The following is an 18,415-nucleotide window of genomic DNA, read 5'->3' as shown; positions in this document are numbered from 1 at the left end:
ACCCTACTTCTAAACCACTGCCAGGGAGGGGTGTCTACATGTGACCTTTCATAGCTGAGGGGATGCGCCTGGCTTGGTTGGGGCTCCCAAGAGGCCAACTCTGCTTGTTTGAGGTCTAAACAAGCAGAACCACCGCTGACCTGGGCCCTGAGAACGGTAATTCTGGGGCACCATAAGGCCAGGGAAGCTGGGATGGGGTCGGTGGTTATGGGCTTGTCACATACCTGGGACTCATGCAGAGGCATCATTTGGTTACCATACTTCTCTATTTAGCCATCATGTCCCTAAAGGGCTTGGACCCTGCCAGCAGAGCTAAGGTATCTGCTGGTGGATCCCCAGCCTTGTCTCTGGTCCACACCCCCAGCCCTTCTTCCTTCCTCCCTCCCTCCAGGACTCTAGGAAAGTCAAGTTTAATCCTTTGGAGACTCCTCAGCTGGATCAGGTTTCTACAGAACCTCGCTTGGCACAGCATCTTTGTAGTATCAGAGCTTGGCCCTGTGGAGCTTGCGCATGATTCACTGCTGGGAATGTCCAGCCAGCCTGAGAGGCTGGCTGATGCCGCCCCATTGCCTTATAGTCCCAGGACCTTGGATGGGGAGCCGGCACAGGAACAGGCTGTGAGGAAGAGGAAGTTTGACCCGGCACCCAGCCTTGACCCAGGTCTTTGATAAACCTTAACTCTGCGAAGAGGTCTGCTCCCTCCTGGCGAAAACGGGGCGTGGCCTAGCTCTGTGCAGATAGGCAGGAGCACAGGGCCCTCCTCATCCCCAGCAGATGCTCGGTGCCTTGAATCCGATTCACCCATTGATTGCCAATCAGGATGTGTTGCCCCTGCATGCCTTTGCTCTGCTTTATGGGAGCAGTCCTCTCAGAACAGCCGGTCAGTGTGTGGCATTGTTCTGGCAGACTTTGAAGTGGCTGAGGGCTTTGGGGCTAGTAGAGAGAGGTCTGTAGCACTGTAAGGTGTCACACCTGCCAGGGACAAAGGTATCTCAACAGGCAGTGCCAGTCTCCTGTGTGAGTTTCTGTGGCTTTTTATTGGTTGTTTATTTTTTTGCATGTTTCTCTGGATGTCAGGAAGAGCACACGTCACTTCTTTGCAGTTACGTCATTTCCCCACTAACTCTGTGCATGGGGTGTCACTTCTGGGTATTTGTTAGTTTAAATAGCTCAAAGCGTTTTGCAAATATTCTCACCTGTCCCTTCAAGTAGGGAAGGGAAGACAGTAATCAGCTGTCCTAAATCAGAGATGGGGGGAAATGACATCTGAGCTAAGAGAGGAGGGACAGGGAACTCTGAGTGATCCATGTGGGTGACCCAAGTAGGAACTACTTCTGGCTCCATCACTGATGAGTGTCAGGGGTGCAAGAGGAGAACCCTGGCCCCTGGAGTGGTGGGGGTGTCATGGAGGGTGTGGGGGTTGCGCAGGGCCTGGGAAGCTGGGTAGAAATGAGGTCAGACAGTTGGGAGAGAATGAGTTGGTGGGTTTAGAAGACGTGGACCAGGTAGAGCCACTTGAGGAGGAAGGGGCTCGAACAGGGAGCACCAGAGCTCCTCGGAGGAACACCCTCGAGTGTGTCTGCGTCACTGTCGTCTCCTAGTCTAGAGTTTCCACACCTGGTAGTGTGTGCCTCCCTTGCTTGAAGAACCTTGGGCAGAGTGGACGAGGAGTGCCCCTGGGCTGGCTACGCTGCCGTTAAATGAGCTCAGACACCCCGCCCACTCCCTCGGTCTCCTCTTTGAGACATGTCCAGACCTCTTTGGGGCCACTGAATATAGGGCTTTCCGTTTTCTCATTCAAGTTTTAGGAAAAGCCAATAAAACTACGAGCAGAAAAGCAATGTTTCTGGGGTCATCTCTTGGGGTGACCAAATGACTCAAGGTCACCTGCCAGGCCAGTTCAGCTGACTTCACTCCAGGCCTCGGATAAGGACCACGCTTCCTCCGTGGATTTTCTATTCCAGTGACAGTATTTAACATCACTATTAAATAGACACATTTCAACACCAAACCGAATGATGGTGTAGCCAGACATTTATAGTGGAGTGGAAGGTAATGGTTTTCAAGAATAGAGAGAGCGCAAGCATGAAGCCCTGGGTTCAACCCCCAGTACCGCAAAAAAAAAAAAAAAACCAGAATAGAGAGAGCATTTCTCATAGGAAGAGTACACGGTGGAGGTTATAAGAAGGGACTTTTAGTTCCTCCCTCCCTCTACGGCACCTACAATAGTGTCTGCCGTGAGCCAGGTGCTCAGTCAGCACTCGAGTGAATGAATGAGCCCACAAATGTCAGAGTCAAGTGTGTTCCATCTCCACTGACTTCAAAGTAATGACCATGACCTGAGCTTTAGGAAGAAAGGAACACGAGAAGGTGTGGCTGCTTTTCCCCTTCTGCATCTGCACACTCTCACTCCTCAGCCCCCTCCTGCTCCCTTCTCAAGCTGGTGACCTCTCAGAAATTCAGTTCCACCTACCCAAAAGCCTGAGATGCCCAGTGTTGGGATAGAGGGGATTAAGGGATAGTTCCTGGCCACACTAGGAGAGGAAGACAGATAAGATGTGAAAACTTCCAACACAAGTCAGAATACAATAAGGACTGCTGTGAGAAAGGAATGATCCCTTCTGACATGACTTTCAAGCAAGGCTTTGAGGAGCAAATTTAGTTTCCATGGGTACAGGAGAGGGTGTGACAACTCCAGAGATCAACATGTTAGAAAATTTTATTGATTCAAAGTAACTGTACATATTTATGGGGCACAATGTGATGTTTTGATACGTCTGTTGTGTAATGATCAGATCAAGGTAAGGAGTATATGCATCATATTAAACACCTAAGATCAGCATAATATTAGTTCCTGTCGATGGCAATTGCCATTGGCTGCATGTTTATTATGTGCCAATTAATATACTGCACATTTCTCATGTGCCATCTCTCCCTGCCCCTCCCCAAGTTTCTTCTTTATAATAAACTTGTACAGAAGATGGATACCTCTTTATGTCCTTTTACAGCAAAGGAAACTGAAGCTTGGGCGGGTAAACAAAAGTCAGTAGCTGCAAGGAACTTGGGTGAGGATCTGAATGGCAGGAGCCCAAGGCACTGAGCTGGGTGCCACCTGCCAGGGGTGAGCTGGGGAGAGGAAGAGTGCGTGCCTAGCAGGAACGGGGGTGGGAGTGGCGGGGGGGGTGCGGAGTGTAGCTGGAAGTAAGGTCTGGGAGCAGGTGATGCACTTTAAACCTATGCTTCAAACTCCAGCCTGGGTCCTGAGTGGTGTGGAGCCCACGGAGCGTGTGGAGGACTGATATGGTCCCACAACCTCACTCTGGCAGCAGGGACAAAGGTAAAAAGGCTGTTGGCAGGAGAACCCGTTTGGCAGCTATTGGGCTAGCCCAGGGAGAGAGAAAGCAGGGAGGTAGGGATGCAGGGGGTGGATGCCACTATGGAGGATGGACACCTGGAGGCTGGACGCATAGGAGAGCGTGGCTTGGATGGAGGGGCTGCTGGCTGCTGGGTGTTCAGTCCCATCCAGAACCCAGAAGGAGGCGGAGTTAATTTTGAACTTGTGGCTTGATAGGCAGGTCTTGGCGGGGTGGAGATGGTGCTCAGGGTGTGGGAGCATCTGTGGGACTGTAGGATCAGCCCAGGGTGTCTGGTGGGTGGCAGCAGTGACTTCGGCCCTTGCTTGCTGCCCTCCTGGTAGAGTGGAAGACTCCATTTTTCTCTGATAGTGTGGATTCTCTTGCTGTTCCAGGTAGCTTGGTCATTTTTGAGGGCAAGTCATAGATCAATCTTTCTTTCTTTTATGATAAAAATATTGTGTGAAATGACCTTCTGTCTATACATATCAGGTGTATATGAAGCAAATGAATTCCATGTTTAGACTTGGGTCCCCTTCTCAAGATATCTTATTTTCTATAGATGCAAATACGCCCAAATCTGAAAAGATCTGAAATCCAAAACACTTTTGGACCTGAGCATTTTGGATAGGGGAGGCTGAACCTATAGTTCCTGCCTTGAACTTAGTTGAAGGAGAAGATGCCAGGTATACAGTAAGTGCTCAAACAAATGTTGCAACTGCTATTACTAATCATGATAGCAGCCACGAGGATAATCCCACAACTGAACCATATGAGATGGCAATGCCACCACCCTACCCCAGCATAGAAATGTCCTCTGAGTTAATGTGTCTGCTGACCTGGCTCTGCTTGGGAGCAGGTGTCAGGACCTCACTGGCTGAGGGAGGTTTATCTAAAGGCTGCCCGCTGCCCTGCATTGTTGGTTTCTTTGCTCTGCCACCTGAATCCCTAGTCTTTTCAGGTGATTTCTCCATCGGACTCTCTCCCTGGGTCACAAGGTCAAACACGTGTTTTGGAAGTAGTGCTCCAGAGGCTGGGATTATGACAGAAAGAGCCCTCTGTCCCATGGGCCCATCTGCCCAAGGTGATTCATTCCCGTGTCACATATTTCTGAAGTCTTCTTGCCATCCCCAGAGCTTTCCTAATCCCGTCTGGCCAGTTCCTCCACAAATTCCTCTGCAGCTCTGCCTGATGTTCTCTGGGAACAGTGTACTGGCATCACTGGGAACAGGGCCAAAAGTGAATTGTCACCTCTTCCCAGGAGAGAGCACAGCTGTTCTCCACTGGGAATGCCTCCTGGCTGCTTCTGGCACTAATTTCCTAACCATGGTACAGATGGTCTCCAGAGGGACTGGCTCCTGATACCCTGGTCCCACCTGCTCTCTTGCTGTGTATTTCATTTTTCCTTCTTCCTAATCAATTCTTGCTCTGAAGCCAGCATCTTCACTTGGATGTCACCCTTTGAATTTAAAAATATTGATAAAACTGTAAAATTGGGCAATTTTTGCTATGCTGGTAAACTTCTACAATACTTGCTGATAAAATTTAAATGTTGGGGTATGATTGATTCCTAAGGAAAGATGCCATGAACCTGTATTGGCAGGCCCTGGTTCTGTGTGGCCCTCTTACATGTACTTTTGGGCCTACCTGGGCACCCCTGCAGACCTTGCACTGAGCTGTGGGATTCCACCGTCTAGTACCACCCACTACTTCCCAAGCTCCTGGCTCTTTCCTCATGACCCCTAGCCCCAAGCATGGTGGGAGAGGACAGGGGCAGCCTGAGAGGCCCTGAACACCCATACTCCCTTCTGCCCCACTCTCTAGCCCAAACGCTACCCCTCTGCCCTGCATTACTCTTAATCTTTCCTCAACACCTCCTTGGAACCCAGAGCATCCTGCAACCAAGAGGCCTGCTGTACCTTCCCTCCGGCCTCCCTACATACGCCCGACCCCTGAACCTGCCCTTCACCAGGGCAGCCTGGCTTAGGGACCCAAACAGATGAGACATGGGGCTTTTGATGTTTTAGTGGGAAACCACTGACCCATCCTATGGAGTAGGCAGGAGCCAGGAAGTAAATATTGGCTGCAGTGGACATGGTCACCTCTGTTGGGGTGGCCAGAGGCCAGAGGATATTCCTTCCAGGTCTGAGTGCCCATAGAAGAGGTAGTCACCAGGAGGTGGTTAATGGAGAGTGTGCTGCATGCCGAAGACACCATCTGGGTCCCTTTCCAGAATTGCCAGTTCCATGCGGGAGCGAGGAGCTGGAGCATGGGCATCCTGCCCAGGGAACATGGGTGTCCATCGTCTCTCAACAGCACTTCCCACTAGCACCTCTGTGGGTTTCAGGGTGGCTCCGCTTCTGTGAACTCCAAGATCAATAGGAAGGCCTCTCTCATTGCATGGTTTCTGTTGGGAACTCTTGTCTGAGTTCCAGACAGCTGGATTACAGTACTGCCACCCTTGTCCCGCCTCGAGAGCCAGCCTGGCTTCTGACTCCGCCTCAGGGGGTGAGGATCCAGCTTTCATAAGATTTTTTTTTTTTTCTTCCGTTAATGTGTGGTTTTCCCCTCAACACCACCCGCTTCTTTTCTTTTTCTTTTTTGAAGTCCACAGTCTTGGGATTTCCCACTTTGGAGCTATTTAGACAGAAATAGGAAGCTGGCAGGAGCAGCCGATAAAGGATTCCTGTCCTAGAGGGAAGCTGGCTGGTGGCCCTCAAGCCTGCCTTGCTGTCCTGAGGGCTGGTGGCTAACAGCATTGACACTCAGGCAGGAGGAATCTGGGACTGTGGCCACGGAGCCTGCATCTAGACTGCGTGTCCCTGAGCCTCTGTGGTCAGCGTCTGGGCTCTCCCTGCTCTTCTTTTTGTATCTCATGAGCCTTGGAGCCTGCCAAGGCCATGGTTTTCTAGAAGGCCCTCACACAGTCTGGTTTTCCAAACACAGTCCTGTAACCAGACTTCTGGACACCTGGGCTTCAGCAGATTAGACAGTCCTTCTGCCGTCCCTGCCTGTGGGGGAAAGTTGGAGGGAGTGGGGAATCCCAAGAGGTAATGGTTGTGGCCCCCAGAAGAGAATGTTCAAACCCTGGGCCCTCCGAGGCTGTCCTTTGAGACAAGGGGTCTGTAACCGATGAATACACACCGCTGGTGTTTCATGATAGGCCTGGGCACAGCAGTTGGACAGGCTTGGGTCTGACCTTGGCTGCTGGGACTTGTGCAGATGTCTTAGCTTCTCCAAGCCTCAGTTTCTCATCTGCACAGTCGGGTATTCCCACCAGCTGGACTGGAAGGCAGGGAGGCTGAGAGGTGCCAGTGTCATGGGCTATCATGAGGACAAAGTAAGATAATACAAAACTCTAGTGCTGGGCCTGGAGCTTGTACCTGCCCAATTAGTGGCCCTGCCTGACCTGAGAAGAGAGGCCTGACCCCTGCCTTCCTAGTCCAAGACTCTCTTAGTGAGCTTACCATGTAGTCAAAAGAAAGCAGAGGCCTCACCTCACCTCCCTTCCCGGGCCTCTCCTGAAGTTGTGCCCGAATCAGGATTGCTGAACTCAGCCAGGGCCTCAGGAAGATGTTTTCCACGGGTATGTGAGGTATAGAAAGGAACTGTTCTTCTCAGATTGCTCAGAAACCTCGGTGCCTTTCATCTGTGGAACACGGTGGTTTTGCAAACTTTAATTAATTCCCAAAACACCTTTGTGAGTCTGGCAGCTGATCACCTTCAGGTGAAGAACAGAGAGGGGAAGCCACTTGCCCCAAGGCTGGGAGAAGGGCCCCAGTGCACACCCTCTTCTTCCTGGAGAGCTGGTATTTGTGTTCCAGAGTCTGTGTTTACCTTGACTGACAGGGTACGGGGCAGGAAGGAGGTGTGAAGATCACTCATTAGTTCAGGGACAGTTCATGACAGGCCAGTCACGCTCCCCCTGGAGAGGTATGCGAGGCATCTCCTGAGTCGTCCCTTGGTGTGATTAGGGGTCCCTGGCCAACTTGAGCCCAGAGCTGTTTCTAGCAATGCTGATCGTCAGAAGGGGACTGTTCCCCAGCTTCCAGCGTGCAACCACTGAGACTTCCTGGCTGCTGCCAATGTACCTGGCTTGAGCACTAGGTGTGTGTAGTCCAGATTTACCAGGTTCGGGGGAATCCTAAGAGCTTTGCTTCCAACACAAGCGTCTTTGGGGCCACAGTTAAGAATTACAGGGGGAAGATGTGTGTAATTTCACTCATTTGCCTCCTAATGCCCTTGCTCCGCCTAATTTTGGCCCTGGTATCTGGTGCAAAACTCTGAAGCAGTATTTGGGAAGTGCGCGCCAGGCCCCAGCACTAAAAGCCATCAGAAGCACTTATATGAGCATAGGTGCTCTCTGTTCCAGCTATGTTTTCCTCTGAGATTCAGGACTCCTGTGTCCATACCCTAAGTGAAGAGGGGCAAGGAGCTCTCGAAGCCTGCCTGGTGGGGGTCGTGTGGGCCCTGTGCTGTGGCAAAATAGCAGACAGGACGTTTCTTGTGTTTTTGTGCTGACCTGCCGCATCTGCCTTGAGCTAACCTGTGAGGTGCAGCCCCTCTGCGTGGCCTTGGGGGTAACTTTCTGCATTTCAGTTTGGGGAAGCTAATTCACGCTGATTGCAGAACTCAGAGAAGTTTCCTTCTTCATTGGAATTTTGCTGCTGTGTTTCCAGAAACCTCTGATATATAACTTGAGAGCACATAAGGTCATTTGGGGCCAGGGGTGACTTTGCAGGTCACACAGAGCCCCATACTCATAGTGTCCCTGAGCTAGAGGTTTAATGCTCTGCAGTTGCAGTCTTGAAATTCTCAGGATCTGGGTCTTGTAAGGGAAGTCCAGTGGGAGATGAACTGCGCCTCAGGCCTGGAGCGTTGGTTGCTGTGGTCCCGTCTACCAGCATCTCCCATCTCCACTGGGTGGGGTCATTGCTCCAGCTATGCTCTGCTCCTGGTGGGGTCTGGACCCAGAAAATGTTAGGTGTGTGTACCCCATGGCATTTCAGGGCAGAACGTGGTGGCAGCTGTCACCATCCCAGACTGGCAGCTCCACAGCATGTTCAGTGGGCAACGGAGAGGTGCAAACTTCTCCCCTTTCCTGACCCAGGCACCTGGTGCATCCTGGCATGGAGGGTCCGCTACCCTTGGGGGTCACCCATCCCCCTTGTCCCTGGGAAGAATAGTCACCTGACTAAACTTCCCTACCCCTGCTTGGGTTGCACCACATTGGTCCAGTGGCTGCCTGGAGAGAAAACCCAACAACTTGTAGTCCCTGGCTCACGTGCACACCTTACTACCAGGGTCTGTGTGTACCTGTGATGGGCTGTGGTCACCCTGCAGGTGCCCTCATGATGCCCAAACAAGAGCAGTGACGTACACAGCAAACAAAAATGAGTCACGACACACACAATGGAGTGAATATACTTAATGTCACTGCAGTGTACACTGAGAAAGGGTTAAAATGGCAAATATGCATATTTTCCCACTATAAAATATGCTTATAAGGTGTTTTTTAAAAAAGAAAAACTCCACCTCGACAGGTGGAGAAAGACACTATAGCAGGAAGGAAAGCATCGATATTTATAGAGCCTTTTCTGGGTGCTTTCCCCTCCTTTTGGAGCAAGAGGTTCCATGTTTTCATTTTGCACAAATGAGGTAGCCAGGCCTGTCTGCTGACCCCTTTGGAAAGCTACCAAGTCTCGGCCTTTAAGGGGCCACCCCCATCCTCCGAGGAAGCCCTGTGCTGAGCAGACACTTACCTTTCTCCGCTTCCCCCCACAGGTATCGTGTTGGCTGTGTGCCAAGCCCTGGAGAACAGCACGTCCCCCCTGAGCGGTGAGTACAGCCTCTCCGGGAAGCAGATGGGGTGTGGCGGGTGGAGCCTGGCCACCGTGGACCTGCGTCCTCACCAGAGAACTCCCTTCCTGGGCTCCTGCCTACACGTGCCCACCTGTCCCTGAGCCCTCTCCATGTCCTCTCTGGTCCACTCCGCAGGCAGAGGGGAGCTCACAGGAAAGTCACCCCTGCCGGCCTGAGGGGCTGTCATCCCCCATCTCCCTTTAGCTGTGCAGCCAGCCCTTCAGGCAGGCACGCTGTAAAGAGGCCTAGGCCCGGCGCTCAGGACCGTCCACGCTCTCCCAGGCGTGCACGGTCAGATGGGGCCGTGCACGGTCAGATTCCCAAGCCCCATGCGCTTCTTGCTGATCTGTGTTTAGTTGTTTTCTGATTTATGTTTTGATGTGTGTAGTAATAGTTTCATTTAAAAAAATCCTAGATCAGCATTTTGGAAAGCATGGGGAGTGTCGGAGGCCAATCGCTCACCGTGACTGCGTTCCAGGCCACATTTGTACCTTGCTGATGGCCTTCGTGTGTGTGTGCTCATGGGTTGATATGATTAGTCCTGGTGATTTTGATTCCTGTCTTTGAAACTCAGGAGTTGGGGTTACACATTTCTCCATGTTGTGGGAAAGTCCTGAGATCAGTCCTTTTAAGCCGCCCCAATGTTCCACTAAAGTGGGCACGTGGGGCTTAATGACGCCTCCCCATTGGGTGTTTATGGGGCTTCCCATGTCTTAAATTATGATGCCACACCTAGCAGCTTTTTTTTCTTTTGGATTCTTTTTGAGGCTCTAGCTCCAAGAATAAGAATACATGCATTCATGACTCTTAGTATTAAGTGCCAAAAGGCTTCCAAGTGACCTGTGCTGGTTTTTACCAGCAGTACGTGAGCGTGTCAGCCGCGCCATCCCCTTGTTAGCGTGGTACGTTTCCCCGACTACGTCTTCCCCATGCTTTGCAGTAGCCCCTGCTGTGTCTCCCTGGTAATTTCAGGGGCCCCCAGTGGGAGGTGATGCCTCTTACATATTCATAAATTCTCTCACCAACTACACAGCATCTCTGGTAATTTGCTTTGCACTTCTTCCAGACCTTTCCATCCAAATCCACTGGAGGTGATGCAGCCAGCCCCAGGGGGTACCACTGCTTCTGTGGCCCCACAGTCCCCTCTGGCACTGTTATCCTTGATGCATTTGCACCCTTAGGGTACTCGAGCCCCTCAGTGACCCATGCTGACCCAGAAGGAAATGCCTCCCTTCTTCTATGTCGTGCTTTGTTCAAGCTGGAGATGATGGAAGGGCGTGAGTGTGTCCATCCCAAAGCCTTGCTTCTGGACTCCAGGGTCTGTCAGAGTTTCCATGAAGCATTCTTTGACTTTTGTTTATTTGTTTTTGTTTTTTGGTAGGGGGGGTACCAGGGATTGAACTCGGGGACACTCAACCACTGAGCCACATTTTGTATTTTTATTTAGGGTCTCACTGAGTTGCTTAGCACTTCACTTTTTCTGAGGCTGGCTTTGAACTCGCAATCCTCTTGCCTCAGCCTCCCCAGAGGCTGGGATTACAGGGACGTACCACCGTGCCTGGCTATTTCTTTGACTTTTGAATTACCTCCCACTCTAGGAAGTGCTCCAATGTGAACATATGAGGGAAAGGGACGATAACTTAGTGACTCCACTGCTCAGAATTGCCTCAACCCCCATCCTGGGATGCATTTACTCCAAGAGCATCAGCCCCTCCTACAGATAGACCTCTGGTCACCTGCCCAAACACTGGTGCTGATGTGGCAGCACCACTTACATTCTGGATATCACTTGAGAGAACCTGGACATGGAGCCAAGTAGAGGTTAGCACCAATTCTGATACTTGACACTTATCTCAAGGTTTCTGGATGGGCTGAGATGCTTCCTGTGTTTTCCATGCTCTTCCTAAACCCTTCTTTGCCTTAAAGGGTTGAAGTGAGGCATAAAGGCCTTGAGTTTGGGCCAACCCAAACTCTCTGCAACCCCTTCTGGTCCTCACTGTAGGACCTGGTAGGCCAAGAGCCAGGTTCTCTACTGAGTTACTTTCAGGTGACAGAAGAATGATGGCAAATGCCAGTGCTGCCGTCTGTGGGGAAGGTAGCTCTTGGTTGTTACCCCTTCCTCCGAGTCTCCACCCACTCATCCAGACAAGAAGGGCCTGAGCAATGTCAGATTTGAGCCTGTTCCTTCAGGGCCTGGCATTGCTTCTGCCTAGGCTCTTTGGGGTTTCCGAGGCCCTTCTGGGGACACCTGATACATTTATCCAGAAAATGACCATGCTCGCTGCAGTAGTGACCAACCCCTGCTCCACCTTTCCTCTCTGGACTTCCTCCTGCGAATGTGTCTGACATCAGCAAGTCTCTGAGGTTTCTTCTTCCCCATTGTGAGGTCAGTCAGACAGTCGAGCCCCTGCAAGGCTGCATGTGACCCGGTAATGGGCGGAGTGCCACTCTGAGGCCTGGGGTGACAGATGAGGCCAGAAGCAGGTGCATCCAAGTCCAGAGACCCTTGAGCCTCCAGAGCTGGCTCCTTATCTGTGCACAGAGGAGGAGCTGCCTGTCCGGCTTCTGGGCCACTCTCTGTTGGATGGGCACCTAGCTGCAGGACTGGCATCCCCGGGTCTGAGAGATCAATGAAATGGCTCTCTCCAGTTCTGCTTTCTGCCTTGCACTGTGGGATGCAGCCATGAGTCCAGAGGGGGCTGGATCAAGAGACAAATCCAAATGGTGATGACTATGTCATCATCACCCCTCCAAAGGCAGGGTTTGGTGACTAATTTGGACTTGTTTGCTTTACTGTCTCTTACGTTAGGCCTGGTGGATCTTACTTCCCCATCCCACCCCACGCTGACCTCACTGGACGAGGCTGAAGTCCTGTGTGGGTGAAGCTCAAACTGTGGGGACCAATATCCCCCAGCCGCACGTAAAGCTACCTGGCACTGGAGTGTACCTGTGTGTGTACGTGCATGTGTGTTTCACTCTTGGCTAATTTAAGAAGTGAAACTGTTAGCATTGTATTATACACAGCTTCATCCACAGAAGATAAGTATCATCACCTGGCTTCAATGTCAAGCATCCCTCTGCCATTTTTCTTTTATCTACCTACCTACCTTCATTTATTTTTCCCTTTGGAAATTTGGATATTTTAAAGCAAAGCCCATTTCACTTGCGAACACTTCCATGTGGATCCTGCCAGATAAGAACTTTTAAGCACAAAACTATAGTTTCATTCCCATGCCCACAGAAGCACTAATTCCTTTTTATCAGATCCTTAATATGGAGGATAGATGCGACTGTATTTAATTTTGTACTTCTTGATTTTAATTTGCATTTACTTTAATGTTTTCCTAGGTGACTTTCTACTTATATTTCTTTTCTGGTGAGCACTATTTATGTAAAATGTATTCATTTACATACTGAGTGACTTTCCCATCTGTGTCCCCTAACCCTGTGCTCTGGATATTGGTGGGTTCATTTATGAATCCCAGTACCATCCATTAGGTACAAAGATGGGATTAGTGGACTGGAATGAGAAGCCATAATGGATATAAGCTAGCTTTTGATACATTCTTGACCCATAGCTCTGGAGCCAGAGGACCATAAGAGTACTCAGGGGGACGCCCAGCCATTAGAGGAGCCATGTGAAGAGAAAACTGCAAGCTTTATGTGCCAATCGAGGGTGGTCATGGGGCTCAAAGAAACAGGGGACTGATCTCATATACCTTTCTTGTGCATTTTAGGGGGAAAAAAATCGATGATGTTTTTACTTGACAGTTGCCCTGGGTCTTTCTCTTTGAGATTTCCATTTTTCTTGCCTTTGAGGTTCCCAAATATAGAGGGGAAATGATACAGAGGCATAAGAAACTGGGTCATCATCAGCAAATTCTTCTCAGACATGTACTTTTGTTAGGACAGTGGAAGGCAATGGTGCCTGAGGTTGGAGGCCCTGAACTTGGTGTGGGTTCACATGGTTCTAGTCTTTTTAGGTCCCTAGGCAAGTCATTATTCATCAGGTTGCTGTTTGGATTTGTTTCCTCAACTGCTGGATTTGACTCAGGATTGGCCTTTAAGATTGTTCACAGGACACTGATGGATTGGTAGAGAGGACTTGGAGAGCGGGGTTGGGAGGGACTATAAGGCTGCCTTTAGGTTTTCAGGAAGTCCTGTGGGGATCAATTGGAGATGCCTGCCCTGGACGCGGAGTAGAGAAGTGGTAATGTGACTGCCACATACAGTTGGCCCCGGGTCCACAGGTTCCACATCATCAACCAACCACAGGTCAAAAATATCTGGGGAAAAAAAAACTGCATCTCTACTGAACATGTCCAGGCTTTTTTAATGTCACTATTCCCAAAACTATTCAACTATTTATGTAGCATTAACATCATATGAACCATGATCAGCAATCTAGAGATGATTTTTAAAGTCTACAGGAGATGTGCATAGGTTGTATACAAATACTATGCCATTTTATATAAGAGACTTGAGCATCTGTGGATTTTGGTGCCCACAGGGTCAGGGAGTGTGCTGGAATCAGTCCCCTGGGGATATCAAGTAGTGACTATTTGATTCTTTTGGAACTGGAAGCTGCTGTACATTCAAATTTTAGCACTGTAGTGGCTAGAACCATGTGCAAAGAAGCAGGCCTTCTCTCCAGGAGCCCACCCAAACAGTGAACGGAGAGCAAGGGAACTCGTAACAAGAGCATCTTTACGGCTCGGGCAATCTTGCTGACCACTTAGTGTGTGATTTAGAAAATACTTGCTGTGGGAGTTAAATCAATAGTCTGGGGTTTGGGACAGAACATTTTTATCTAGTTGGTTGTCAGCTTGCAGAGCAGAGAGAGAAACATTAGCTGGAGGCAGGCGAGGGTGGCAGCACCCACGGCTTAGAACATCTGTCACGCCTTCCCAAGGAAGGAGTTATGACCTATCTTCAAAAGGTGCTTTTTAATGCCCCTTAAAAGGGACAGAATGCACCCTGGTTAAGAAGTTGCTGGGTGGCTGCTTGCTTAACCCTCAGAAATGTTGTACCGTTCCCAAGCTGCCCATCTGGTTCTCATATTTTCATGAGACTCACTCTGATGACCGAGGAGGTGTGGTGAGGGCCTAGCTGAGGCGCCCAGGAGCCAGGCTTCCAGCTGCCCACTGCCATCTGTCTGGCAAGATCTGCATGCTTGGGACAGCTCTCTAGACTTGCACACCTTCCTCTTGCCTGTGTCTAATGATGCCCTCCTGGAATCGGGACATGTTTGAAGGCTTGCCTAATTTAGGGAGGCTTTTCAGAAGTGATGAAAAAACATGGAAAATTCAGTGGGGTTATTCATGGGGGATGTCACCACCGTCAGCTCATGCGGGGAGACGGTGGTTCAATCTTGCTGGGGATCCAGGGCTTAAATGTCGAGATGGTGAATTTGGGCTGGGAGTGCATAGAGCGAGGGCAAATCAACTTAAAGGGAAAAGTTGTTAAAGGCTCTACCTGTTTGGAAAACAGGTAGAACATGGGTCAGCCAGCAAGCGAAGGATCTGCTATTGCTCATCTCATCTAACAAAAGCTTTTCAGAACTGCAAACTGCTTCCCCGTTTCATTGTCTAGAGTTTTCTCACGTGGAACTGAAGTCATTCTAAAATTAGAAGGCTCACGTGTCCGACCCAGGTACATGGTTCACCTGTTCCAAATATGAGTCTGTAACACAAGAGACGCAGCATGTCTTAGTTTGGGGATAAGCCACACACACCTGTGCACTTGATTTAACTACTGCTCGGCAGAGCGGCAGGATGACATGAGAGGCTTCCTTGCCTGTCCAGCATGTCTCCTGGTCATCCACGATGTTTTGCAAAAGAAATTGGACTGGGTTAGTTGCTTTTTGAGCAAAGTTGGAAGAACACAGAACACAGAATACAGAAAGAAGGTCATAATTCTGACTCACTGGCTGAGAGTCCTAATAGCGCCCTTAAATCTTCCTGAAACTCGATTCCTCATCCATAAAATGAAGGAATAGCATTGGGTCAGTGTCTTTCCAAACTGCGAGTTACAAAATCACTTCACTGGGGCACAACCAACATATTTAAAAAATCAATTGAATTGCTTAGAGCAGAGATAATACGCAGAGCGGAATGAGTATGGAAGATGGGTGGGAACTGTTTCACGATACCTTTGTTTTAATTATTAATCGATTTCCGTATCACATCCAGCCTTTGGCATCACTTGACTTGCATGAATTGCACCTGTATTCCACCCTCTATAATTTCCAGATTTGATATCTAAGAACTTACACGCTTGCAGAGTAAGTGCCGTAAATCTTTCTAGCCCTGTACATTTCTCCTCCCCTATGGTCTTTTATAGTTGTCTCATCCACCCCTAATTGACAGAAGTTCTTTTAATGTATTCCTCTTCATCAAGTCTTTCCAAAACACTCCACTTATAGAAACAACAGCTCTTTCTTTATGCACAGATACTTCATTAATTTATGCAATATATAATTATGCAAATATAATAATGAGTACAACTGACACAAACAGGTTTGAGAACAAACACAAATGACCCCTTGGTAAACATAACCTATCTCGTAGGAACAGAAATAGACTGATCAACCAGAGTAGCCAACTAATGAGTTTTCATATGCCAAGGGCATTGATCTAGATGGTTTAACAAAAGAATGGAGAGTGTGGGATTCGGTAAATCAAGGGCTTGGTTTAAGTAGAGCTTAGTTAAGAAAAAATCTACCATCTTTGAAAGAAGTAATGCAAGTGACAAAACTGGTGGATTTTTTTAAGTCTAGGCCTATTGAAGATATACTGTTCTTCTACCTTTTAGTCTTCAACATTTAATTAGCATGCATTTATTAAGTACTGCCCCAGACCCAGGTACAGTGGTGCATGCCTGTAATCCCAGCTACCTGAGGCTGAGGCAGGATTACAAATTCAAGGTCAGACTGGACAGCTTAGGGAGACCCTGTCTCAAAACAAAATAAGAAGAACAGGGGATGTAACTCAATGAGAGAGCACCCCTGGATTCAATCCCTAGTGCTACAGGGGGAAAAAAACATACTGTCTCACATCTGAATTCAACTTGAGCTCTGCCACCAGGGTTACCAGGGCAGGCAGATAATGTTATTGACTTTAACATCTGAAAGACAAATTATAAACTCAAAGCCATGATTTACCATGATGGATTTTCTTTGTTTGTTTGTTTGTTTTTGTTTTTGTTTTGTTCTTTTTTTTGGGTTTTTTTTTTGGTACCAAGGATTGAACTCAGGGACACTTGACCACTGAGCCACATCCCCAGCCCTATTTTGCATTTTATTTAGAGAAACAGTCTCACTGAGTTGCTTAGCACCTCACTTTTGCTGAGGCTGGCTTTGAACTCATGATCCTCCTGCCTCAGCCTCCCTAGCTGCTGGGTTTAGAAGGCATGTGCCACTGCACCCAGCTCCATGATGAATTTAAAAAACAAAAACAAACAAACAAAAAAGCAGCACTTGTTTACATTCAGACTTACCATTTTAAAATAAAAGTTCAATACTGCATACTTATTCTCTTTATTAAATTGCCTCTTCCTTTGCTGGGCTGCTTTTTCATCTGATTGTCATTCTTCCGGGCTATGGCTGTTATCTGTGAAGCTCACCCATGTTGTAAGAACAGACTATGGCCACATGGCTGGGGTGAAAGGGGCTGCTTCTAAAGAGCTGCATCCATCAGCCAGACTGATCCTTTACATCATTCAGTCAAAAAATATTCATGAGCATTTACTGTGTGCCAGACCCTGATCAGAAGGGAGACCCTGTTCTCAAAGACTTTAATACTCCCCTGGGAAAGATGAATATTATATGTTTTAGTCTGTCAAATGGGCACAATTTTTGAGAATGGCAATATTTAACACTAGTGTGTGTGATATGGGATGGCTACATATATTGCTAACAGGTATGGTTATTGACAAAACTTATCATTAATGGTGAACTTAGTCACTTAGTATTATTAAGCAAGAGCTTTAACGTTGTACATGTCCTATGACCCAGTGATTGCATTTTTAGGCACCTATTTTAAAACAATAGTAAGAGATATAAGGTTATTATCCATTATAGTAGAAAGGAGAAAATTTAAATGTCAGCAAGAGGCAAATCATTATGGAATTGGTAGATGGGCTACTTGATACCCCTTTAAAGTCATGCAGATAAAGAATGTTTAATGATATAGGAAAATGAACATGATAAACATATAGAAAAAGTACATAAGATTGATATAATAACTCAAATACAGAGGTGTAAAAATAAAGACCAAACAAGATAGTGTTAACATTAATTTTCTCTAGTTAATCAGATTGTAGTGGTTTTTGCAGCTCAACAGGCTGAGGCAGGAGGATCGCCAGTTCAAAGAAACCTCAGCAAAAGCAAGGCACTAAGCAACTCAGTGAGACCCATCACTAAAATAAAATAAAAATAGGGCTGGGGATGTGGCTCAGTGGTTGAGTTCCCCTGAGTTCAATCCCTGGTACCAAAAAAAAAAAAAAAAAAAAAAAAAGGTGGCTTTTATTTCCTTAGACTTTCCTATTTTTCCACAGTGTCTTTAAAAAAAAAGCAGAGGTCTGTCATCCAGCTCGTGTTGAGTACAGGCTGCCTGGACCTTGCTGCCCAGCAGCAGAAACTGTCAGGGAAGCTTACACCCATACTGCTGTTTCTGGGCACAGGGACTTGCTACACTGACCTTGCATGAAGGCCACCCTATTTCCTGTGGCTTTGTACCTAGACCTTGCTCCTCAACCCAGCAGCTGTCCCAGGGCCTCACTGTCATGCAAGGTTGGCCCCAACTGTTGTCAACTTACCTTTCAGGAGGCTCATTTAAATTCTTCAGCAGTCCTGTGCCTCCTAAATCTTGATCCACTTTGCAGAAATTTTAAATACATATAAGCCTCAACTTATGGTGGTTCAAGCTACGAGTTTTCAACTTTATGATGGTACAGAGGCACTCTTAGGCCATCCTGGTTTTTGCTTTCAGTACTGTATTTAATACATTGCATGAGATATTTGGTCCTTTGTTCTAAGACAGGCTTTATGTTCGATGATTTTGCCCAACCGTAGGCTATTGTCAGCACTCTGAGCGCATTTAGTGTAGACTGGGCAAAGCATGAAGTGCCAATAATTTGGTGCATTACATGCATTTCAACTTAAGATATTCTCAATTGATGATTTGTCAGGAGGTAACCCC

At 48.2% G+C, this 18,415-nt stretch overlaps 1 protein-coding gene across 1 annotated transcript in view; it reads left to right on the top strand.

The window, feature by feature from the left end:
* Positions 1-18,415, top strand: part of Tgfa (transforming growth factor alpha) — a 97,014-nt gene that overhangs the window by 22,906 nt on the left and 55,693 nt on the right. The window contains exon 2 of the mRNA XM_047521828.1: positions 9,138-9,191. Coding sequence (XP_047377784.1) covers positions 9,138-9,191 — 54 coding nt within the window. The remainder of the gene's footprint in view (positions 1-9,137; positions 9,192-18,415) is intronic.

The sequence above is a fragment of the Sciurus carolinensis genome, chromosome 13, assembly GCF_902686445.1.
Source record: "Sciurus carolinensis chromosome 13, mSciCar1.2, whole genome shotgun sequence".
Classification (NCBI taxonomy): domain Eukaryota; kingdom Metazoa; phylum Chordata; class Mammalia; order Rodentia; family Sciuridae; genus Sciurus; species Sciurus carolinensis.
This window is presented reverse-complemented; position numbering and strand designations above follow the sequence as displayed.